Source organism: Synchiropus splendidus, chromosome 4 (genome assembly GCF_027744825.2).
Source record: "Synchiropus splendidus isolate RoL2022-P1 chromosome 4, RoL_Sspl_1.0, whole genome shotgun sequence".
Taxonomy (NCBI): Eukaryota; Metazoa; Chordata; class Actinopteri; order Syngnathiformes; family Callionymidae; genus Synchiropus; species Synchiropus splendidus.
Genome location: NC_071337.1, coordinates 32,338,838 through 32,363,718, shown reverse-complemented (window position 1 = coordinate 32,363,718; position 24,881 = coordinate 32,338,838). Strand labels below are relative to the sequence as shown.

The 24,881-nt window shown below is 41.6% G+C and overlaps 1 protein-coding gene across 2 annotated transcripts in view; it reads right to left on the bottom strand.

The window, feature by feature from the left end:
- The window catches only part of arid1ab (AT rich interactive domain 1Ab (SWI-like)), a 45,289-nt gene that overhangs the window by 3,475 nt on the left and 16,933 nt on the right, over positions 1-24,881 (bottom strand). The window contains exons 5-18 of one of the 2 annotated variants that reach the window (XM_053861574.1): positions 11,611-11,851; positions 10,754-10,843; positions 9,871-10,023; positions 9,493-9,793; positions 8,557-8,702; positions 8,080-8,177; positions 7,811-8,020; positions 7,539-7,743; positions 3,533-3,665; positions 2,769-2,944; positions 2,559-2,691; positions 2,375-2,476; positions 1,977-2,073; positions 37-841 (exon numbers count right to left, since the gene is read on the bottom strand). In XM_053861574.1, the coding sequence (XP_053717549.1) occupies positions 37-841; positions 1,977-2,073; positions 2,375-2,476; positions 2,559-2,691; positions 2,769-2,944; positions 3,533-3,665; positions 7,539-7,743; positions 7,811-8,020; positions 8,080-8,177; positions 8,557-8,702; positions 9,493-9,793; positions 9,871-10,023; positions 10,754-10,843; positions 11,611-11,851 (2,890 nt within the window). Of the gene's footprint in view, positions 1-36; positions 842-1,976; positions 2,074-2,374; positions 2,477-2,558; positions 2,692-2,768; positions 2,948-3,532; positions 3,666-7,538; positions 7,744-7,810; positions 8,021-8,079; positions 8,178-8,556; positions 8,703-9,492; positions 9,794-9,870; positions 10,024-10,753; positions 10,844-11,610; positions 11,852-24,881 lie in introns of both variants that reach the window. The other variant, XM_053861573.1, reaches the window with a different exon arrangement.

Below are 24,881 nucleotides of genomic sequence, written 5' to 3'. Positions count from 1 at the left end.
CAGACAGCAGGGCTTACAGAGATCCACTTTCATTACCAATGTCCTTCATTGTCAGCCTCCTCCGCGGTTTAAGATGAGGTTGGGAAGCTTCCACGGAACCAGGAGGAAATGCTACGTCACGCCTGATCATGGGCTGCTGCACAGGGGCCTGACCTATGTGTGAGGCCGGTACCGGAGGACCAGCTTTCTGGACTTTAATGCCAGAGTGCATGTATGGTGACTTGCTGGGAGATGTCCTGCTGTCCATGGATCTTGGCATTGGAGATGGACTAGACACCTGAGGGATGTGGTTCTGTGATGTATATGTTGATGGCAGGGGTCTTGTCATGGGCGGCCCAGAGTTACCGGGCCCATAAGGTGGCTGCCCCCTGTGACCTGGCCATTGACCGTCATGGTTCATGCGCTGGTCTGATGGTATCAGGTCCTCTGAGCGGTTCATGTGGTAGCCAGAGCCTTGACCCGGACCAGGTGGACCCTGACGGTTGGGATAGTTTGTGTAGCCCAACTCGCTACGGCCTTGCCACATTGGACCTTGCGGTCCATCAGGACCTGACGACAGTGGGCTTCCCATCATCTGAGGAGGCATTGAAGACTGAGACGCAGGTCCAGCAGATGGCGGTCCACGCTCCCGACTGAATGAGAATGGGAACGGGTTCTGTGGGCCAGGTGGCCTTCGTTCACCACTTGAGTATGCGTTATACTGATTATACATTTCTTGCTGGCCCTGCGGCCCGGATGACTGGGGGCCCTGCTGCTGTTGGCCATACGGAACATTGTAGATCTCCCCTTCATGGCGTTTGGCCGGAGGACCGTAACCACCATCCACAGGCCGCTTGTAGTTCTGACAGGAGACAATTAGAGAACATTGAGAGTCCAACATCAGGCCTGAAAATTTGCATCAAAAATGTTTAGCACATCGAAGCTCTGACAGTTCAGTGGAAATTCGGTTGAAACAGACCAGCATTGCGAGTAGATGAGGAGTAGTTAGATGAGGATGATATTTCTTCAATGGTTTCCCTAAGTTTTTGTTTTTTGGGATGGGGACCTAGAGATCAAGTGTCGTCGGCTGGGGGGACCATTGTAATGATTTCTAAACATTTAAAACAGTGATGGGAATTTAGCAATTTCCATATTTCCATACAGTCACGTATTATGTTCAAAATATATGTAAACTGACACTGTTCCATCTTGACATTGAAGACGCTGGACATCAAAGAACATAAGAAAACTTTTATATTTTATGCTTGTAATTTATTCTTTCTCAGACTGATTGATGGACCTCATGAATATAACCACGATTAATAAGTTTCACTTATGTTCTTTCTCAATTTCTTCAGCAGTGTGTAGTGTTGGGATACTGGTACCGCCAGGGTCCGTCTCTCTCGCTTCTCTCTCTCCTGTGCACGTGCATCTCCACCGCGAATATGTGTCACACCTCCATCCCTAATTTGCTAATTGCATAAGCACATTTTGCCCCAAGCTGCTTTCACAAAAAGAAGTGTGTCACTCCCTGAATGTGAGAGACTTGAGAGTCCAGTGTAATGCGCCTGCCAATGTCACTGTGCTTGATTGACTCGAGACCATGCTGACAACAAAGCAAATGGACATGAGGATTGAATCCGTGCAGAGAGAGGAGAGAGAAATGAAGTTGAATGCAAATGTTTCTGACCTAATTTTAAAAATGGGGCTGTTCTGCAGGAAAGGGAACTTTCATTCACGTCAGTTGTAATGTTGCGCAATGTTCAAAATTAAAATGATAAGGTACGCGGAGGGGAGGCCATGACCTTGATCAATTCTGTCAGAATTTGCAGGAGACACAGTGGTTGCTGAAATATGTCTTCGTTTTAACAATGATCTGTCATCTTCAGTTTTATTAAAAAACAGCCTTTACAGCATGGGTTAATGTCAATGAATAAGAACAGACAGGCATTAACTGAAGTTCATCTCAAAAGCAGCAGTATCATCATCATTCTCACCGGTTGCTGCTGAGGATACATTCCTGGTTGTTGGTTCAAATAGGGTCCACCAGGGGGAGCTCCTTGACCAGAGTACTGGTTACCGTAGGCCTCATGCCTGGAAATATTAAACATTAAATTGGTAACATGTAAAAGAAATTACAGTCAAATAGCCACAGACGATTATTTCAATGGTAAATCATACACCCCCATTGAGACTTAAGGTTTTAATTAACTTGCTTAGTCTGTGTCACACTGTATATTATTTTATTATAGGTGATTCAATATATTTGATCTTTAAACTATATGTGTACATGTCAACATGGAACTAGAAACACCGTCTCTCAATATCCAAAATTAACATTTAGACAAGTTCAAGATGCTACATCAAATTTGGCCAAGAAAACATAAATAATTACCGTTGCTGAGGCGGAGGGCGACTAGGTGAGTACATGCCAGTGTCTCCCACAGAGGGCATCATGTTAGACTGAGGGCCATCAGGGCCCATACCAGGCTCTGGTCTGTAAAACCAAATAAATACTTATTTTAGAAACAGAAAAAAATCCCAAACCTTTCTCACAGAAAAAGCAGGTCCCTAGTTACCTGCGATCATATCCATAAGGATACTGCTGCTGCCTTTGGCCCATCGGCATATTCCCAATGGGTGCTGACGGGACTCTGTTGTACTGCTCCCCCATCCCACTGTTGGATCCCTGCTGCATAAACTGCTCTCCAACTACAAGTGAAAGAGAAATAGCAATTTCCTTTAGCTGCTAAAACATGACATCACTTTTTTTCTGGCTGGATAATAACCTTTCCTCATGCCACCAAAAGGGTCCTTGTTGGATTCATAGTGACCCATGCGACCCATAATCTCAGGGCCACCCATTCCAGGTTGGTAGTTCTGAGAGTTGGGAGTCATGGTGCTTCTCCTGGAGAAAGCAGGATCTACTCCATCGGCAAACGGGTCTTGAAGATTCACACTAGTCCTGCTGAAAAAGGGAGTGTATTTAGCACTGACCTGACCACACACCCGTCACCAAAAATATCTCACACTAGATTATTTTGCTGATGTGTTCTTGATCTAATAAATAATCGGATCATTATTATATATATTTGACCAGCTACCACGCAACACAAACATTTATTATACACTGCACAAAAATAATAACAAAATCTAGGCAACAATTGGTTAAAGTGCTACAAATGGTCACCAGAGTTTTGATTCTTTAACTACAGTGTTTGATGTGACAAATGATCCCTGAAACAACGTTCCTAGTAAAGCGGCAAAGCTGCATCCTGAATGTGTTGCATTCACTGCTCCCATAATATAGCGGTTTTGTCATATCTAATCATGCCGCTCTGCTGAACTAACACATATATCAGTTGCCTCCAGTATTATTACACAATAATTTGACCTGCCACATGGCAAACCCAACTAGTACATTATATTATCACACTTTGAGGTGCTCAGATGTGTTTTGCGTGTTGCTCCATTTCTGGTTAATGCATCCTCTTAACGGCTATATCAACTGATGTGGGCATTTTCGTGACCAACACATGCTTCACTTGCATACCTGATTCCAGCCATTGGAGGCATCTGTGTGTGAGGGGTGGAGGCTGGCGTGGGTGGCTTCAGGTCTCCTCCTTCTGCCATAGAACTACTGGTGGACTGTGGAGTCTGTGGGCCCTGGAGGGATCCAGAACCAGCTGTAAGACAAGAATACACAGGGCCGAGGATGTTGAAGGTGAGAGTCGAGTGTACAACACTGTCTGTCTAATCAGTAAAAAGCCGCTGTAACAAATTACATTTGAACCAATTTTTTAAAAGGTCTATGTTCAGATGGTGGACAAGTTAACTTAATCTTGACAGCATTAGTTATTGGTCTCTATATGACCACAAATGACACCACATTGAAAGCACTGTGTCAAGTAGTATCAGTCGAGCTTCTATTTGATTTGGCCAGCCCCAAACTCCACGTTGTCAGAACATTTCACACTGACGATCTGAAACAACACTTCTTCAGGAAAATGTTTGTATTATACTGTAATTTAGGTTCAAACTGATAGTTTTGAACTTGATGCATCAACTTAACCTATGTGGCTTGTTGTGTGTGTGTGTGACTCAATCTCAACACCTTGCACACATGGACTAAATTGTGTCTTTTGTTTAATGAATGAAAAACTCACAATGGTCAGAGAAATAACATGAATCTGAAAAAAACATTAATAAATAAAACTTAATTGAACTAAATTTAACCAATGAAATTGCACGACATTACATGCATGACATTGCTTTTCAACCATGCTTCAACAGAATTATTTAAAAAAATAAACTCATGAAACAGGCCTGGACAAAATGATGGTGACCCCCAAAAAAGACTGAAAATAATGTGGGCAAAGGGACAAGTTAATTCAAGGTGTCCACTATTTGGCATCACAGGTCTCTACAATCAGTAATCCGTCAGTGAGCCTAGAGGACCACAGGTAGTCACTGTGCTGTTGGGTGACATAGTGTGTACCACACTCAACAGGGACCAGAGGACGCAAAAGAAAGCATCTCAGGAGATTAGACAAAAAATTATCGTCAAGCATCTTAAAGGTAAAGGCTATAAGGCCATCTCAAAGTAGCTTGATGTTCCTGTGACACGATTTGCACATATTATTCACAAATTTAAGATCCATGGGATTGTAGCCAACCTCCCTGGTAGTAGCCACAGGAGGAAAATTGATGACAAATCAAGGAGACGGATAATACGAATGGTAACAAAAGAGCCCAAAAAAACTTCTTGAAGCTATAGGAACATCAGTGTCAGATCGCACTATCCGTCATTGTTTGAGCCAAAGTGGACTTAATAGGGGACAACCAAGGAAAACAACAGACTGGAATCTGGACAGATGAGACAAAATTTGAACATTTTGGCAGGGCACATCAGCTCTGTGTTCATAGACTAAAGAGAGTATATAAAGAAAAGAACACTGCCTATACTGTGAAAAATGGAGGAGGCCGTGTTATGTTCTGGGGGTGCGTTGCTGCGTCTGGTACAGGGTGTCTTGAATCTGTGCATGGTACAATGAATTCTCAGGTCTATCAAGGGATTCTAGAGAGAAATATTCTGGCCAGCGTCAGAAAGCTTGGACTCATTTATGGGTCTTGCAACAGGACAATGACCCAAAACACATAGCTAAAAACACCCAAGAATGACTGAGAGGAAAACTATTATAAAGTGGCCTTCTATGACCGCTGACCTTACTCCTATTGAGCATCTTTGGTAGGAGCTGGAACATGTCGTGTGGAAAAGGCACTCTTCAAAACTGAGACAAGGGCCAGGAGCAGTTTATGGGAGGAGTGGGCCAAAATACCAACTGGGAGGTGCAAAAGGGTCATTGAAAGTTAAAGGAATCGTTCGATTGCAGTGATTGCCTCAAAAGATTGTGCAACCAAATACTAAGTTGTGGGGTACCATCATTTTTATCCTGGCCCATTAAATGGAATGATTTTTTTAAATAATTATGTTGAAGCATCGTTGAAAAGCAATGTCTGAATTTTAATGGTTAAATTTCATAGACTTATTATTACCTTTCACAGATTCAAGTCATTGCTATGACCATTGTGAGTTCTTCTTCCATTAAACAAAGCATACCAACAACTCTGCCCGTGGGTATCTGGCAGTTTTTAAGATTGCCTTATGTATTGGTTTATCCTCTCACAGAGAAGTACAATCGAATCATTAAAATTAATGAACATTGATGAGAGTGTGGCGACGTGTTTTACTTAATCCAACATCCAACAAGTTGATAAGACTTGGTAAAGATTTGATGACTACGAGAAGCAGCAGAAGGCAACGTCACTAATGGAGCAGTAGGTTAGACCCTGTGTGTTCAGCTCCAAGCCTGGTTTGGAGTTAGCAACTTCATCATAAAGTCCGGTGAAATTAGATACTTGGCAGAGGCATGTGCCGTCTCTCTGCTCTTCTGGCTACAACTGACACTCAATTGAACTGTTCTGAGATGTATTCACTTGTGGTGTGCCATATGTGTCAAAACACAATTAAAGTGCAGGACCTGTCGCAACAGCATAATTTTAGCTCTGTTCACGTCTGCTGGAGAGAAGCTGACTCCACCTTTGACCAAGAACTGCAGAGGAAGACTCTTCTAAACATGTGGCGAGAGAAATTAGTTTTTACTGAACATAAGTTGAAGTGTATGGATAACCACATTTCATATGTCACACCACTGCATCAATCAAAATGTATCTCCATCAGTAAAAAAAATTTGTTTCTGGTGGGTCAAATATAACACGCTCTGTTATGCTGTTCTTTGACTTGAACCTGTGTTTAAAGAAACATTGTGTGTGTTTGCATTTAGGTTACCATTTTACTTTAAATTCTGAATTCATCACATTGAAGTGCCACCACAAGCGTTAAACAGCTGTAATTGTCTGGTGTACGTAATTAGAAATGTATGCAGTATTTCATTCAAACAAACACACTGCAATGCTCCACTGGGGTCCATTATTATTTTAAAAGCCCCTACAATGAACAGGATATGCCCCATTTACAGTTTAGGTTTCGGTTTACTTAATCTGTCTCTTAGAAGCAGCAATGATAAGTTACAAAACAGAGCCTTAGAGAGTTTATGTTTATCTCAGAAGTTAAATACAATGAGCAACTTCAGCACCCTTCCTGCAATGACTGTGAATGTGCATGACTTCTAGTTATATTACATGTCAGGGTGTCATGGTGCATGGTGAGAGTATGTTTGCAAGTGAATCTCCTCTGAAACTTTAGACTGTTACATAATATATATCACTACTCAGCGCTTCCCATTCACTTACAGACAGACAGGGTCATTGGTAGGTCGTGTTTATTCACCATTTCTCACATCAGTCTCCACCCCCACCCTTGCTCCCTCTTACACGTATGCGCACACATGCAGGCACACAGACGAGCACAAGCTTGCACACAGGCCAGGGCCGCTTCCCCCCAGGCGAGGATTTCCCTGTGCTAAAAATAGGAAGAGGAAACTGCAAGAGGTGGGTAGGACTGTGTAAAGGGAGGAGGTGAAGGCTCCATCACCGTTCATATTCAACACACTGTTGGTGTACTTTATCAGGTCACTTTTGTAATGTCACTGTTGCAATAAAATTACAATTTAGGCAGAATGGCAATTTTTAAATACCGATTACTAATGACTGTAAGATGCATTCATTCCAACCACCGGTTCAAGAATATGCTATTATCATTTTCAAACTTCATCTTCTGATGCATCTCACTATTCATTCATTCAAGACTTAGGAATGCCACAGAGAAAACATTCGTATTTGGATACATATCAGTAAATGTTTCAAGTTTGCTGCTTAATTGTTGTTGACACAAGTGTAGTTATATAGTACCATATTTTTAGGACAATAAGTGGGTCTGAAGTAAAAGTCGCACCAGTCAAAACATGCATCATGAAGATGGAAAAACGGTCACACTGGAATATAAGTTGCATTTTCAGGGGTAACATATTTCACAAAATATGTTGAATGAAGCGGAACTTAAGTTCAGCAAGTTGTTAAGTTGTTATTGCGCCACCTACCTGGACTTGGAGGCTGAATCTTCGGCTGGTTCTTTTTGGCGTCTGTGTTGAAGATATCTGGCGGTGGGTCTTCACCACGCTCAACCTTACACTCGAACGCATACAGACACTGGATATACTGTTTCTTAAGTGAACTGGCAGCGCTGCTCGACGTTCCAACGTTGAGGCTGGTGGCCAGCTCCCTCCACTTCTTGTTCTTATTCACCTAGCAGAGTTGGAAAGTGAAAAAAGTGAGCCACGTAGCCAGTAGAATGTTGTCATCATTCTCTTACTTGAGTGAGGCCACCAATCTCTTTGACAGACACGTAAAGCCGGAACAGATCCAGGGGTTTACGTCCCACAGCAGGGAGGTTGTTCATGCCCATGGCCTTCTCTTCAGCAAAGGCCAAATATCTATCCACCCACATCTTCCTCTCAGGTTCCGGGCCCAGCTCATACAGCCGAGTGATCTTCTCATTTGTGGTAGTGGAAGAACTGGACTTCTGCAGGAGAGACAGTGTGAACAATGCTCAATCACCATTCAGTTACTGATAAACATTACCTTTTTGGATTCAGGTTTAGGAGTCCCTTCAACCTTGTTGTTCATCTTCTGACCACCAGCCATCTTGTCCATGCCAAATTCGGCACTGGGAGCCATTCCTGAGGAGGAGGATGAAAGGTTTTTTTTTTTTAGAGAAAAGTAGCTGAAGTGTACTTCTCTGGCAAGCCGCTACAGCTGCTCAGAGGAGAGTAAATAACACCAAAGAGACTATGTGGACCATATCAGTATTGATTTACATAACAATGGAGGTGAGTAAATGCAATTTATTTTTGCTAGCCGAGTGTCGCACAAGTGACAACTTTACAGTGACCAACGATGATGATTATACAAACATACAGCAGCATCAGGTGTAGTGGCAGCCACACAGGACCTTATGAAATGTTGCAAGGAGAAGGCAGTGATGTGACAGAGGTTCAGAGTTGCCTCAGAAGCAAAAGAAAATGTAGGAAACAGCCTCGAAAGTAACGGATGTCTCACCAGGGCCACTGTTGGACATGTTTCCTCCCATCGGATATGGACCTGGTCCTCCCTGAGTCATCATGCCATGCATGCTGTTCATGCCAGGACCATATGGGGAACCTGATCCCATCATGCCAGGGGACATATTTGGGTAACCAGGTGGCCTAGAAACATAAAAACTTGGTAAGAAAACGTAAGGAAAACATTTAAGATCAAGGCTTAGACTTGTCGTCAAGTCATAAACTATCACTGACCCTAGTTATATTCCAGACTCTGTCTATAATAGCTTAAGTCGATTTCAAACCAAATTCTTTGCTGGTCCTATTTGGAACTTCAGAAGACTGGTTTAACTCCAACTAAAATCTGCTCACTTGATGTCAGGCCTAAGCCTTGAAAAGATCCAATACTCTGTAAGCAATTCTCTAGACAAATTTGTTTGAGAAATTTAAGTCACTATAAAAATATACATCAGCGTCCTTCTAAATAAGTAATTAACACTTTTGAATTTCATGTCCGTTTGAGTCCAGCACCACCGGACATCCAGATTTAGTTTGTGCTTTCTCTATTTCAATAATACTGTCTTGAAAAATATGGTCATTACTTTCCTGGTTGACAGATTGATAGTGGTAAGGGAAGGGTTGCGATTAATAGATGCATTATTTATTTGATTTTGATTATGATTATTATAGTGCATTACCTATTGTTCTATTATTTATTCATTTTTGTAATGGCAACTAGTGATTATTTGCAGACCGCTGTCAAACAGGCATTAGTTATGTATGTCATGTAAGTTTGTTATAAATTTCTTTTGTCTAAAATTAATAAGAATATTTGGAATTTAAAAGCAGGGAAGAAAGACCAGTGATAGATCCCTTGACAGTGATGAGTGTGAATTTATTCACACTAAAACTTGTTTTCTTCGAGTCTTAATCAGTTTTCCACACAAATGTTTACCTATTATGGATAGAGTTTGTAGGTCCATGGTGCATCGAGGGTCCACCATCTTTTCTGTTAATACCAGGAGGAGGACCCATTCCCACACCAACTTGAGGGGGCATGCCACCCATATTTGCGCTGATGCCTGGGCCATACGGTCTAGTGTTCATCTGTCCAGGACCAAGTCGTCCAGAGGGCATGCCTCCATATGGGGCACCACTTCCTTGAACTGGCATGGAGTTCATGGTGCCACCCATGGCAGGACCACCTGGATAGTTGGCATTGGGCATTCCTGTGTAGCCTGGCTGACGAGGGTAACCTGGAGTTTTAGGAGATACCAAACTATCAGTTACATTCATTCTCTCATTTCATGCTGCAACAGACTCCAGAATCGACCTTGAGGACCATACTGGCCACCCTGAGGCCCATAATTCCCCATGGAGTTGTTCTGGGGGAAGGGTCCCATCCCAGAGGACTGGCGAGGAGATAAGGCAGAGGCTGGTTGTCCAGGAGAGCCATAAGGAGGCATCTGAGGGTTCCGCATGTAAACTGGTGAGGGAGAGCAGAAAATAAATCCAGTGAAATGCTGATGAGTAGTTTGTGTAATTGCTGGATATTATGGGCAACATCTAAACAGGAACAAAGCATCAACAAAGCAAGTTAAACTGTACAAAATAATGTTAATATACAGAATTTTACTATGATCTGTTAAACTTATGCATTCAATGCAGATGATTAGTGGTTAGATTTTTCAGTGACAGCAACAAGGATGAAATAAGATGCCCCATATACGTAACACTCCCTTGGCTGATTCATTGGATCTAAATAGAAACATGCAATAGCATATGTAATTGAAAAACAATAGCTTGAGTTGCTAGATTAATAGAAACTAATTTGAGTGTTTAAATATTGTTTCCGCCAATGATGACAGATGTTCTTTTTCTCTGGAATTACAATGGCCCACATGCACAGGGATGGACCGACGTAGTTCCAGTAAAGAGCCAGCTCACTTCCTTCTGGACTGAAGTGTAAATTAGAAACAGTAGCCTAGGGTGACTCCCCCTTAAAACTTCAACACTGGGAAAGGGTAGAGAGGGGAATACCCAAAAGCGGCAGTGAGACAGTTAATTATGTCCTAAAACTACTGGCTTTCTTATGAAAAAAAATGTTATCGTCGTTGCTTGTTTTGGTTCACACACACAAAAAATATGCAAAATTAACAAGTGCACAATAGCACTCTTGATCACACACACGGTGACAAAGGGTCAAGCATACTCACCCCTGTCTTGTGCCATGGGTGACTGGTTCATTGCAGAGTGCATGATGCCATCAGACTGGACACTAGGAGGTCGAGGAGGCATCTGATTACCTGGTGATCACAACAAGAGTCATTATACGGGACTACAAGCAGAAATGCACCGTCAACAAAGTTTGGTCAAATGTCAATTTAGGTCTGCCCATTTCATTAGACCACTAGTATTGTGGTGAGGCCGTGAGCAGACCGGTTATTGTGTGTGTGTGTGCGCACTAAGATTCAGACTCGGGTACACAAGGTCGATCAATAACCAGACATTAGATGCTGCACTGCATGAACATACATGAAAACATAGGTTTCCCTCTCCATTTATTATCCCTACAAAATTAGATTTGATTAGATGGCCTTTGTTAGTCCCACAGAGCAGAAATTCAACTAATAGTGTCAATGTCACCCACATTTCCAATATCTCTGCCCGGTGAGGGACCAAGCAGCAAAGTACACTGGATAATAAAACAACAAATTTCATTTTTTTTTTCTGAGACTGCATCGTTTGTCAATGACCCTCTTATGCAGTCATTCAACTTTAGACTGTGGCGCTCTGAGAGATAAGCAGTGTAATACTGTTAAAAGTGGAAGCAAACACACATCGTCATGCAGCCATACAAAGCTTCGGTTCTAGCTGTGGCTGTTGTCGTAAAGTTAACAACCATTTGCTTCCAGCAAGACTCTGAATTAGTGCACATCTTATTATTTTAATTTGAACCTTTTTAATTAGAAGCAGTAATTAGATCATAAGTTCAACGTAACCATTACTGCAACTAGTCGTGAATCTGTAATTAACTACAAACCATGTTTCAATATCACAAATCTGCCCTAACCTGGGACAGCAGCCGGAGACAGAGGACCAGTGCGTGATGGAGTCACACTGACAGGTGAGCCAACTGGTGAGGGGGACGGTCCCCGTATCCCAGGCAGGTGGGGAGAAGTATGGGGGGAGAAAGGGGACTGGGCTGGGTTGCTTTGCTCGCCCTGGCTGCTGGACACCCCTGAAGTGCTTACGCCAGGACTCAGGGCTCCCTCCGTCCCAGTGGGTAGGTCATCGATTGAGCCGGAGAGATCCTGCAACACGAAGGAGGAACAGTCAGATGTTTTTCAGGGTTCAACCAATACATTCAAAATTGAATATTATCAAAATAAAAAGGAGGAATATGTTTTAATTACATTCCAGAATAAAGTGAGGACAACTGCAACCACACAACCATGTATAGAGTGTAATGACATGCATAAATAACATTAAAGTCGTAGTTGAGCATGTGCACAACTGCTGGTTCGCAGTCAGCACTGGAGAATAACAGAACTGAGAGGAGAGAGAGAGAGAGAGAGAGAGAGCAAGTAAATGAAAGACTAAAGGAAAGACTTTACACCATGCCTGTTGTAATATGCGCAATATTACAATTTAATTAATCTGGCACCCCCTCTCTAGCACTTTGTTGGAAACACATTTTACCCAAGGTCAGCAGAGCATCATCTCTGAATGCACAACACAACTAAGAGTGGCTACTGCAACAGAGGTCCATGCAGGGCACCACCCCCGCCACATAACATAATGCAGCCTAGAGTTCCTGCACGCTCAAAAACTAGACATTAATAATGGCAAAATATGCCGTAGTCTGAGTCTGGATTTCTGCTGCAACATTGAGATGGTTCTACCAGAACTTGAACATGGATCCCTGAAGCCTTGTAATCCCTGGTTCCGGCAGCTATGGGCGTAACGGAGGCGTCACCGCCTACCAGAGTACTGTTGCAGTCCAGGTCAATCCCTTCATGACGGCAGTGTATTCAATTTCTGATGTATACATCCAACAGGATAATGCACCATGTCTCAAATAATGTCAGACTGGTTTCTTGAGCATGACGCCATGAGGCCTCGACCGTCACCAGGATTCCAATCCTTGAAATGTAGACACCTATGACATGTGATGGAATGGCTGGTTCACATCATGCATGTGCAGTTAATGGATCGGCTCCAACTGTGTGATCCCATCATGTTAATTTGAACCAATATGATATAATATAATCTCACAGGAATGTTTGCACCTTGTACAATTATGCGACAAACAACGGACACAGTTTTGATAGCCTGTAGGTATAAGCACTGTGCAACAAATAAAGTGGCTAGAGAATGTACAGTATAGAAATTTGGGCAGGATTTATCGTGGTTTCATTATCGGCATGTTTTCTCTTTTGTGGATTACACGCTGTGCGGTACATGGTCTTCTGAGTGAACTTCAGTGAGGTTTGCAGACTGGACATGAAGTTATTACGATCCCTAAAATAGATAAGGGAAGACCAAAGAGCAACTCCATATGTGACATCAAACAGAAAATTACAGAAAAGTACATTCACAAAGTGATGATGTACTTACACTATTGACCATCACATGGAACCCATGTGCTAGTACAGAAATGCAAGCCATCTGCCAGTCACCGGAGGAGGGAGTGCATGAGAGTTAGGACGAGGAGGAGGAGGAGGAGGGAGAGGAATGGCTCAGCTTGGAAAGTGGCCAACTATTTCCTGAGAAATCTCACACTGGCAGGCACGCCGCAGCACTGACGCTGGACGCTTTTTGCTCTTGAAATGGTGCCCGCTGCTATTTTTGGGAAGTGAACTAATGGTGTAACCTCAGAGGGAGTGACAGAAGGAGAACGCTGATTCACATTCCCACCGCCCCACACCCACCCTTTAATACCTTTTATACACACCTGGCCTGCTTTTGTCTGCCTCTGGTGCGCGGCTCCCGTAACTCAAAATAAGACTGGCCAACCGAAAAATGGCTACTGTGCATAAATAATTTGTTGGATTGGAGCAGTTGGATTATGAGTGACTGCAAAATATGGAAAATAAATGATCCGAACTTTCAGGACAAGAATATAAATATCTCCATTAACTAGGCTTTAGATACAACCCCATTTAAATATACTCGCGTATTACCAGTCAGACAATATCCAAAAAGAGTTTGAACAGCCTGAACCAATGTTGCAGGACAGTAATCAGCAGATGCAAGTGACCTGTCACAAGACTACTTACGTGGCAGACACAACTGCAACAGTGACCGGTCACACTCAACTCAAAGTAGAAATTTAAGTTGCATCTTTCTAACATCAAAGGTAATTCATTAACAGATCACTGGCAACTACAAAGGGAAAGGTCAGGCATCTGGAGATGGGGTCAGAGCACAAATCATTCATACAGAACAGCCATCTTTTTACACTAGCTATGTGCAACAATCCTATTTGCAGATGTGAACAAATGCAAAGGCTGTTTTTTGCATGAATTTTTATCCAACAATCTTTCCATTGCTTCCCACCACTATGATACAAATATACAGAGAAACTGGCGGCTTATTGTTGTTTTAAGCATTTAAATATTGGAACATGATAAATGAGAGCCATAGAGTTTTCTGGTATGTGTGGTTTTATTAACTTTCAGTTGCAGTGCTTTGTGAATCTTCCAATATTCACAATACACTCCAAAGAAACTCAAACTTCTTTAACTAGTTTGGTATGTCAAGCAAAACAACGTAGAGTCATTAAGACATGTAAATCTACATGACAAGGCAACACAAAAAATTTAAAAGCCTAACTCGTCCTTAAAAAGGGTGCCCTCTGGTAGGTGGAACAGCATCACAGATATAAAACTGATGAAGACAGAGAATTGAAAACTGAGATAAGTCCGTGTTAATGCATAGTCCCTTATGAAATACTGTTCATGTAGGGGTGAGTTGTAATCCTTTGGTTATTATTGACTGACTCTTACATTGGTTAGCATTTTCAGTTGATAACATTCCATTACTATACCACACATACAGATCATCACAACACAAACAAGCACTCTCTCACTCTGCATTTATTGATCTCCCGGCTCAATACTGCACAGCATGGGCTGGTTCTGCAGACTGCTGGATTTGCTGATACCAGTGCTGCTCTGGCTCTGCATCCCTGAGCTTAATTTGAGGAAGCTTGAGTTGGAATTCAGGGAAGCTAGAGGAGCAACAACAACACTCCACCCGAAATTCTGGTAACAAGATGTCAAGAACGAATCGCTTTTGATTCATCACAAAAGATGAATCCAGATTAGTAGCCGATTTAAAGCTAATACAGACCGTAATGAATGCCAGATAAGCCCCCCCACAACTGTGCAGAGATCAGCCACAACAATGAACAAAATGAATATAATCGTATCTCACGCATTACTGTACGTACATGAGTTCTTGTCAATGTGAGCTAAAATAAAAACATTGTCGCGCCATCCTCCAACCCACTTAAATTAAATTATATGCTGAGAAATTTAAATCAATGTGTTCTCACAAATGTTAACATTTGCAGATAAAAAAGGACCACAAGCAATGCACTGAACAATTGAAACACATAAAAAATATGCACAACAGTTAGTGCTCACAGTGAAACTGTAAAAATAATATATTCCTTCACATTAACCAATATATTTATTTATTTTTACTGTATATCATTTTACATTAAAACAAGTGAAAGTTTTGTCTTCACAACAGTGGTGAATAAACACATTTCCGATTGGGATTGATAATAGGAAGGTCTTTGTGCATCCACTAGTATCTCTTTGTAGGTTTCAAATACAAACTTGTTGAACAAGAGACTGTTGAAATCATACCAGTTTTTATATTCATAGTTAGTATTTCCAGGGTTTCCTTCATGTCACGTTCAGTTACGCACCAAGTCAGCAGGTCTACAGACAAGGAATGGGTAAGTGCAGGACAGTGGAATCTTAAATGTGGCTGTAGGGAGGCGATCTTTGTCAGGCTTGTTTGTAACACCAGCTCGTTGTGAATTCAGGCCAAAATATGACTTTTACACTTACCAAGGGTCACAACAAATGAATTCAAGTGAGGTTTCGTTTTAATTCACTTTGGAAGGAGAAATAAATCGGCTTTGAAGCAACAGCATCTGTTGGAGCAGTGCTGTTTTCATCAAAACAGCACTACATGAGGGTTGCATGTCTGTTTGTAAACATCTTGCATAGGTAGCCAAGGTCAAGTTGAGCATCCGTGCCCATCGTCAATTACTCTTTGAGAAAATTTTATTCTAAGAAATAAAGTCACAATGGCCAAAGACTAAGAAGTATTTTGTTCCTGCTTTCTTTGAGCCATTAATAAATACTGATTCTGCTGTAACCACTATATCTGTGTGTACCTCATAATCACCTGAGGCTGATGATTCATTGAAAAAAAAAAAGATAATCAGAAATGAAAAGGGAACAAGCAATAATTAGTACTTAAGTACAGCACAACAGCATTAACTTTGCAGGACATTATCTGTTAGCACTATCAATCTGGAAAAGAATCTGGTTATTATACAAAACAGCCAATACAGTTATGTTTTTTTCTTTTGTTTTGATTTTTTTAAATCATATCCTTCTGAAACCAACAAACTGGACGAAAACTATCACATACAGACATGTTAAAAGTGTGTGAAAGCACTTTTAACCAAAACACTTCTAAACACTTCAGTCTATGACGGCTGCAAACAAAACTAAAAGTCACTTGCAAATGTGTACACTCAGACACCAAGTGTGCAAGAACCCTAGATTATCATGTACTACTGCATCTTCCCAGTAGTAGAGGCACTTGGCCTTACAGAAAAAAGGTGGAAGTCAGGCATAAGGGCAGCGTCAAGTTAGGACCCAATTTCAGCTTTGCTATGCTCAACCATAAGGGGGCACTCCCATCCCACGGTGAGAAAAGGACCAGAAAAAGGAGGAGAAGCAGGGAGCAGCCATTACAGAAACGCATGTGGAGAAGGAACTGTCTCATCCCAAACATCTAGTGGTTCTGAAGCTGAACCCTTCCCTAGTCCACATCATTGTGTAAAAATGGGGAAGTTGGAATAGCGGGCAGCGACAGAATTACCAAAATTACCTACAATTAAAAACACAACAGAATAAATTAAAAGCTGGATCTTGTGAATGGTTGAAGCACCATTAGGTGTAATGCTAAGTTGTAATCAAGTTTAACGTCAATTACAATCAAAGGACGCATGACTTTGCCCAAACTGCTTTTTGGGTAGCTCATATGGCACAGAAATAAAAATACAATTATTTAGAGAAGAATGAATATACTTGCTGATAAGAAAGCGATGAATGAGGTACATGTCAGGACTTTTGAGCATGATATTGGAGCACAGTGGAGCCTTCTAGTCAAGTTTAGTGGCTAATCTAATAGATCTAAAAAAATCTAATTAAAAATTACAAAAAAGTCAGAGAGTGATTAGATACAGTATTGCTGGAAGCCAGTTGGAAAATTCTATTTTACAGAATTCAAAACTGGCTCACAGTTTCATTTTTTTTAAGGAGTCTCTTTCCAAATTTTCTGTATGTATTCATTGGCATTGTAAATCATCCATGAACATGACATCCCCATAAGTGTGAAGACTTGCTGGGTGCTGCTTCCTCTTGACAAGACTGAATGACACCCTTTGTGATGTCAAAGAGGTTGTAGTTAGCAACTAGACTGACGATGACTTGTATAGGATTTGTTTATTTAATCCTTCATTTAACTTGAATGTAAAGTTGCAACATGCTAATTGCTACTACCAGGAGGACATTGTCTCATTACACATTCATTATTGTGATTTCCGTCAACAAAAGGTTGACCATAAAGTGTCTCTTAACCACTTTATTATGAAAAGCAAATGAAAAGGAAACATTTTCAAGTATTCACCGAAGTTACACACTACACAAACAGGGTGAAAGGAATTACCAAGGGTAACACCCGAGCAGTATGCATAATTTAAAAAACGTAAAAGCTATTTAATACAGTATATATAGAACTCAGACAGGTTGGAAATTAGGGGGAATGAAAGGGCTTCATTTAGTATGTGTATATCATATATTGTGTTTTTGTATATAGTCAACCTTAAATAGTGCCCCAAAAAGGTATTTTTATAGTGAGGTTGCAGACCCACGCATCATTGAATGCAGCACTTTGTCAGCCTCCACCAGGGAATGATGCCTACGTCTGCAAGAGATTTTTAAATGTGTTAGAAAGATGCTATAACACTTAGATAGTGTTTTGAAAGCTCCACATTTGTCCAGCTGAGCTTGCGCATGAGGAGAGTAATCAGGAGGGGTGCAGTGCATACAAACACTGCAGTAGCAGTCTATGTAGCAGAGTGGAAGGAGCTAGTGAAGGGGAGGGGGAGCGAGGGTCTGATTGCTGGGAATAGCAGGGAGACGGTTTGTGCAGAAAGTGGGGGTGCTTTTTGTTTCAATCAAAATAGTAGCAGGCTGTCCCAGGGCAGTGCACATATGCCCAAGAAAGACAGGGAGCTTCCTATCTGATGTGCAGGGTGCTGTGGTGACAAGGGACAAAGGTTGTTCAGACTTCAAAGGTTGATGTGTTTAGTAAATATACAAAACCTTCTTATTTAAGTATGCAAGACATTGTGTTCCAGTATAGCAAAAAAAAAAAACCAACACATTTTTATCTTGAGGCTGATGCAGTTTCAGAGCAGCTTGTTTGAATGAGTGAAGCAGAGCAGTGCTGCAGTCTATGTGCTGCAAAACTAGCTCAGCCCAGTAGAACCCAGCAAGCAGGGGGAGGAGGGGCACCACTCTGTGAGCTCAAGAGAGAGCATTGCATAGAAAAACATGGCTGTGAGCACACAAACAATATCCAGAATAAGAATTCTAAAGGACACACTTTGTCGGCAGTTGTCCAAGTACAATCATTAAAATCTTAATCAGGGTGGGTGAAGTAAAGGCGAGAAATGGGCAAGTAGGGAGGTGAGAGGAGAGAGCTGCACCCTGGAATCTGAATCTAGTACATTCACACAGGAAGCACAGGCCCCAGAATAGAGACAGGAAACCAGCCCCAGACTCTGAATACTGACAACGACAGAGCTTCAGAAAACAAGGCTGTGCTGCACAGTGTTATGAAAGCAGATGAAGAGAGAGAGAGAGAGAAAGTGAGCGAGAGAGAGAGGGAGCAGAGAGAAGAAAGCGAGCAAGGGAGCAGTTACTTTAAAGAGTCTACAAAATAAGACGAGATGCCAATAATACAGCAGATGGAATATCCAAAGAGGCCTAAATGTAGTTGTGTTTGGGACTGAAGGAGGGAATGGGGCTGGTTGATTGCTCCAAAGCTGTGTCGCAAAAACAAGCTTAGCTGCCGCATGAGAGCAGAGCTGGGCAGGGCTTTGAGGAAGGGGAAAGGGGGTGTGTCTAGCTGTGTTTGGTAAAAGCACTGGAGGATCCCATGCTTGCTGATCAAGGTTAGAACAGGATCTTTAACAAGGGTTTTGGAAAGGGCTGGACCATGTCACGAGTGTCAACAATGTCAAATCTTATGAGGCATCATGGGAGGTTATAGCGTATGCATTTTCATCATCCCTGTGATTTGAAGTTCAAATTTAATTTGTTCTTTGGACCTCTTTTATGACTAAAAACCATTTTTCTAATCATTGCATCTAAACAATGTTTTACAAAAGATGCTATAACCTTTCCCCGTCAGAACAAATGCTTGGTCGAGCAAATACAATGCTGAGAGTCACAGTAACTAGTACAATCAGTGTCCTTTTTTTTATTATGTTATTGAACTGATGTCCCTTCTATCCTTTCTCACATCTTTGTTTTGTGTTTAGTGCCTGCACTTGCAGCCTGTTGAGGCGCCATGCATTGCGTTCACACACAAAGCTGAATTAGATTAACAAATACCAAAAATAAAGAGATAGTTATTTAGTGTTTTTTGTTTCATTTTCTTATTGCATGTAACTAAATGTGCTGTGGTGGAATTGGTTCATTTGTTCACCAAATCTACAGAAAAGTGAAAAATGAAATTCCTACCACATGACTGTTGCCACACTGTCGCAAAATACACTATTAAAAACACATTTACACAATTACTTATATTTTTTTTAATTCACATATAATTTAGGAGGAATCATTTCAAAAAGTGTCAAATGCAAATCAGCAAGAAAGAAATATTTCTCCAACTAAAAAACATCACACCAACTAACCCTAACCAATCTATTCTCTATATTCTAGTTAAACTATACGAAATGCATCAAAAATGGTATCCAGCCTCAAGCGAAAGTGATCGTGATGAATGAACCATCACAAGCATTAATCAATATTCTCGTCAAGATTCTGAACATCCATTGGGAGTTTGGTCAATTTTGGGGGCATTTATTTCGAAAGACAATCATTTCAGAAAATTACACAGAAAACCTAGCAACAAAGGATAATAACAACGTGGAAAAACTGGACCCTAAAAGAAATGAGGGAAAACATGACTGTGTGACCACCATGTGACCTTCTGATCCAGCACACATCAGAAGACAGGAGCACCACAATCAGTAGGCGGTCCTGAGGGGGATTAGCTCCACGATGTAGAAATGAGGTACAAAAGAGCTAGGAGAAGGACAAGGGGGAGATTAGAAAAAGCAAGAAAGCATGGAGGGTGGGTGGATTTGAGGGAGAATTTGGGACAATGTCTGGTGGGTAAGGTTGTTACCATGAGTGGACATGGAAGGGAAGTGTCAATTCCAAGGAAAAGCCTCAGCCACTGCAGAGAATTCAGAGGTCACCAACTAAGGCAAGATAAAAGAAACTTCATTGATCTCACAATAGGGAAATTCACTTATTTCAGGCAGCAAGCAAGCCTCTCCATGATGTGAAGTTGCTGCCTAATAGGGAAACCTTAAGTGTACATTACAAAGTGAATTTTCATTCTGTCCATCCATAAACTACAAAAGGCGCAGACCATTTCTCTTTCTATACAGAGTAAAATATTCCCTGGAAACTTGATATTTATTTACATTGCATGATTATTTTTTGATGAGGTAAAAAGTAGAATTTATAACGTTTTCACAAAAACTGGATTTGATGCGTCATCTCTTACTAAGCAAAAGTCACTGTTTTTACGTGACACCTAAAAGAGTTACCACTAGTGTGTTACACACTTTGGAAACTACTTATTACTACATATTATTATGGATGTTTTATTATTAAGACACTTTTGACACAATAATGATTCATCAAAATAATCAATAGTGGCAGAATCAAAACGGAAATACAAAATTTCTCAAGTAATTTAGCCAAACTTTTTTTCACTACAGAGCATTTTTGTTGGTGTCTTCCAATCAATTTACTGCCACGTCTTTGACAGAGACTCGGACCCGGTGCTGGGGTCAGCTTATTTGCCATAATCAGGATGACTCCCGAGTCATGATCAGCTTTTATTTTCTTCAGAATTTCATGCAACCTCTGCTATCACAGCTTTTGGAAATGCTTGTGTCAGATCTCAGTTTTTTGTTTTTTTTTATCATTTGCAAAGATATGCCAAAACTACCATCATCATAATCATAAATGTGTCATCTGTCACATGATTTGACGTTAGGAGACATTTGAAAGCATGCAAATTTGTTCAGTGGTTCACCGTAAAATATAATTAAGGAAACACCACTGCTGCAGAGTCAAACCAAATTTACACGTAGAACTTTCATGAATTGCTATCCTAGTGATGAGTCCTGGGTGATAGGCCTGAAATTTATGTTACCATAGAGCCCAGATTTATGTTGGTTACCATTTATTATAAATCAAACCACATTTGTCCAACAAATAAAGGAAATAACCAATGGTATTGGAAAATAAAAATGAGTTTTTATTATTTTCATATTTGCAATGAAAAACAAAACAAAGTCATGACCATTTTATTGCAATCAAATTGTTTTTGATCAAATGTATATTCGTTTGGGCATTTCCTGCCTTGATGCCCGTTTCTTTTTGTTTCGTGAGGTTACTATTTAGTTTCACCCCTAATTCAAATGTTTAAATAGCCTGACATTGACTCATATCCAAGTATTTTTTTTCTGTAACTTGTACTATTGATGTTTTATGAATTAGTTATCTCCCCTTTCTATTGTATTTTACTTATTACATGCTTTTGTGATGTTCTTTAACCCAGATAGTCATTAATCAAACATGCAATCTGACAGTCATCTGAAGTGAATTCCTTTTTTTTCATAATACAGTACTTTTTAATCATGTGAATCCACGATCGGGGTTCGATTGTGTTTTGTCAAAAAGAAGGCTCTAATTTGGAAATTAGAGCTAAAAGCATTTAATCAGACCTCAGTGAGAAAAAATGCTTAACTGTTCAGAGAGAGCAACTGTGACCGGGATCTGGTTTTGAAAACAAACCAGGAACCAGCTGGACCAGCTGAGCTGGTTCTATTATTGGCACTTTTTTCCTAACTCGTCTCTACCCCCAAACTGTGCTTTGCTTTCTCACCTGAACTTTCTTACCCACAGAATCCAGCTCATTTTTAGCCACAAATGAACCCTAACCATAAACCAACAAAGGCATTTTGTAAGCTCTGAAAAACTTAACCTCATTAAATGGTCTAGCCCACTGACATATGTACAAAACATGTAACATAACTGTATCAACGCTGATTTGTGTATCGCATTATGCCACAAAGTCCATTGAATGCTGCCGTTTGAATGCTGCAGTGAAGATGCTTCTTTATGCTCGTACTATATCATGTGGAGAGAACTATAATAATGAGAATGTTTAAGGTTGCAATTTTTAAACTACAACATTATCTTCCACACCATGATGAGGCAGATGCAAAATTAATTTCTGTGAGCTTCTTCACGAATCCAAACTGAGTTAGACCATCCCAGATTGCTCCTGTTTCAGGGCCTAAGAATGTACGTACTTACGTACGTTGAGTACACAGAGGTGGATCCATGGAATACAAGTAAATTCACATCTCACAAAATTGCATTTACATGGAACAGCAGCAGAGCAATTTGCCAGGCACCAGTATTAGATACAGTTGTATGCAAAAGTTTGGGCACCCCTGATCATTTTCAAGATTTTCCTTTATAAATTATTGGTTGTTCAGATCAGCAATTTCATATAACAGACAAACACAGTGATATTTGAGAAGTGAAATGAAGTTTATAGGATTTACAGAAAGTGTGCAATGATTACTTAAACAAAAGTAGGCAGGTGCATAAGTTTGGGCACCCCAACAGAAAAATTACATCAATTTGCGAGACCGTGTGTCTAGGGGGACTCCTGAAGCAGTTGCAAGGTAACGGTCTGCTGCATCGGCTGTTGCTAAGGTTAAACAGCAGGTGTGGGATGAGTTTGGAGAACCCATGAAGGAAGACTTTAGGTTGGCACCAAGTCGTTTCTGGAAAACGGTCAAGCATCTCAGAAGGGGGAGACAGCAGAATATCCAAACTGTTTACAGTAAGCATAGAACGCTGTTGACTTCAACTGAGGATGTAATTGCTGTTGGAAACTGTTGGAAAGAGCACTTAGAGGAACTCCTTAATACGTACATTCCACCCTCCGTAAAGGAGCTGGAGGATGGGCAGTCTTCGTCGATTACTCAGGCTGAAGTCTCTGTGGTAGTCAAAAAGCACCACGGTGGCAAGGCACAGGGAGTTGATGAGATTCATCCCTGAAGGCGCTAGCTGTCGAGGGGCTGTATTGGCTGATGTGCCCTTCAACATTGGGTGGACGTCTGGGTCAGTACCGGGCAAGTGGCAGACTGGGATGGTGGTTCCCCTATTTAAAAAGGGGGACCAGAGGGTGTGTTCCAACTACAAAGGAATCACACCCATGAGCCTACCTGGTAAGATGTACTCTAAGCTGCTGGAGAGGAGGGTCCGATCGATTGTTGAATCTCGGATTCAAGAGGGGCATGTGCGGTTTCCATTCTGGCCATGGAAGGCATATGACCGGGTGGTCCTGTGACAAGCTGTGAGAGGTGCTTCTGGAGTATGAGGTGCGAGGCTGTCTACTGAGGGCCATTCAAACTCTGTATTCCTGAAGCGGGAGTTGTGTCCGGATCCTTGGGTGCAAGTCCGGTGTGTTTCTGGTAGGGGTTGATCTCCGCCAGTGTTATTCATTGTCTCCAATCCTGCTCTGGTGGGGAGGATTTGCAGTTTGGTGGTCGGAGGTTGCAGTCACTGCTATTTGTAGATGATTTGATTCTCATGGCTTCATCACGGTGCACCTTGAACTCTCGATGGATCGGTTTGCATCCGAGTGTGAAGCGGATGGGATGAGGATCAGCACCTTGAAGTCCGAGGACATGGTTCTCAACCAGTAAAGGGTGGATTGCCCTCTTCGGGTAAAGAATGAGTCCCTGCTTCAAGTGGAGAAGTTTAAGTATATTGGGGTCTTGTTCTTGAGTGGGTGGGAGGGGTAATGGAGTTGGAGACGGGTCAGTGAATCAGCGCAGACGCTCTACCGCACAGAGAGAGTTGAGCCAAAAAGAAAAGGTCTCCATTTACCGATCAGTCTTCATCCCGACCCTCACTTATGGTCATGAGCTGTGGGTCATGACAGAAAGAATGAGATCCCGGATACAAGAGGCTGAAATTAGTTTTCTCCAACCGGTGGCGGGAGTCTCCCTTAGAGATGTGAAAAGTTCAGTCACTCAGGAGAGACTCAGAGTAGAGCCGCTGCTTCTCCATGTTGAGAGGAGTCGGTTGAGGTGATTTGGGCATCTCATGAGGATGCCCCATGGACGTCTTACTTTAGACGTGTTTCAGGCACGGCCAGCTGGGAGGGGTCGACCTAGAACCAGGTGGAGGGATTATATCTCTACACTGGCCTGGGAGCGTCTCGGGATCCTCCAGTTGGAGCTGGTGGATGTTGTCCGGGAGAAAGGCATTTGGTAAGACCTTCGGAAGCTGCAGCCCCCGCGCCCGGCAACGGGTAAGTGGATGAGGATGGATGTACAATTTCAGTGTGCAACCTTGCACTGAAAATGCATTGAAAATATACAATAGCTCAATTAATTATTAATTTCTTCTTAATTTACTGCTCTGTTCAGTGCAACTCTATTGTTTTCATTGGGTCAATCTTTATGGTCAGCTATTGAGTCATGGCCTACCAGGGCAGAAGTAGAACCATGAATCTTATATCTTGAAGTCATAGTCTGTCTGTCTTTTAATCTTTTGTTATAATTATAGCTTGTATTATACGTCAAGTAGCCTGGCAGGTCTACAGCCCACATCACAATACCAGGGCAAGAGACCGAACCTCAACAGCAGAGTGAATGCTTCATAGTACATTGACAATATCTCCAAC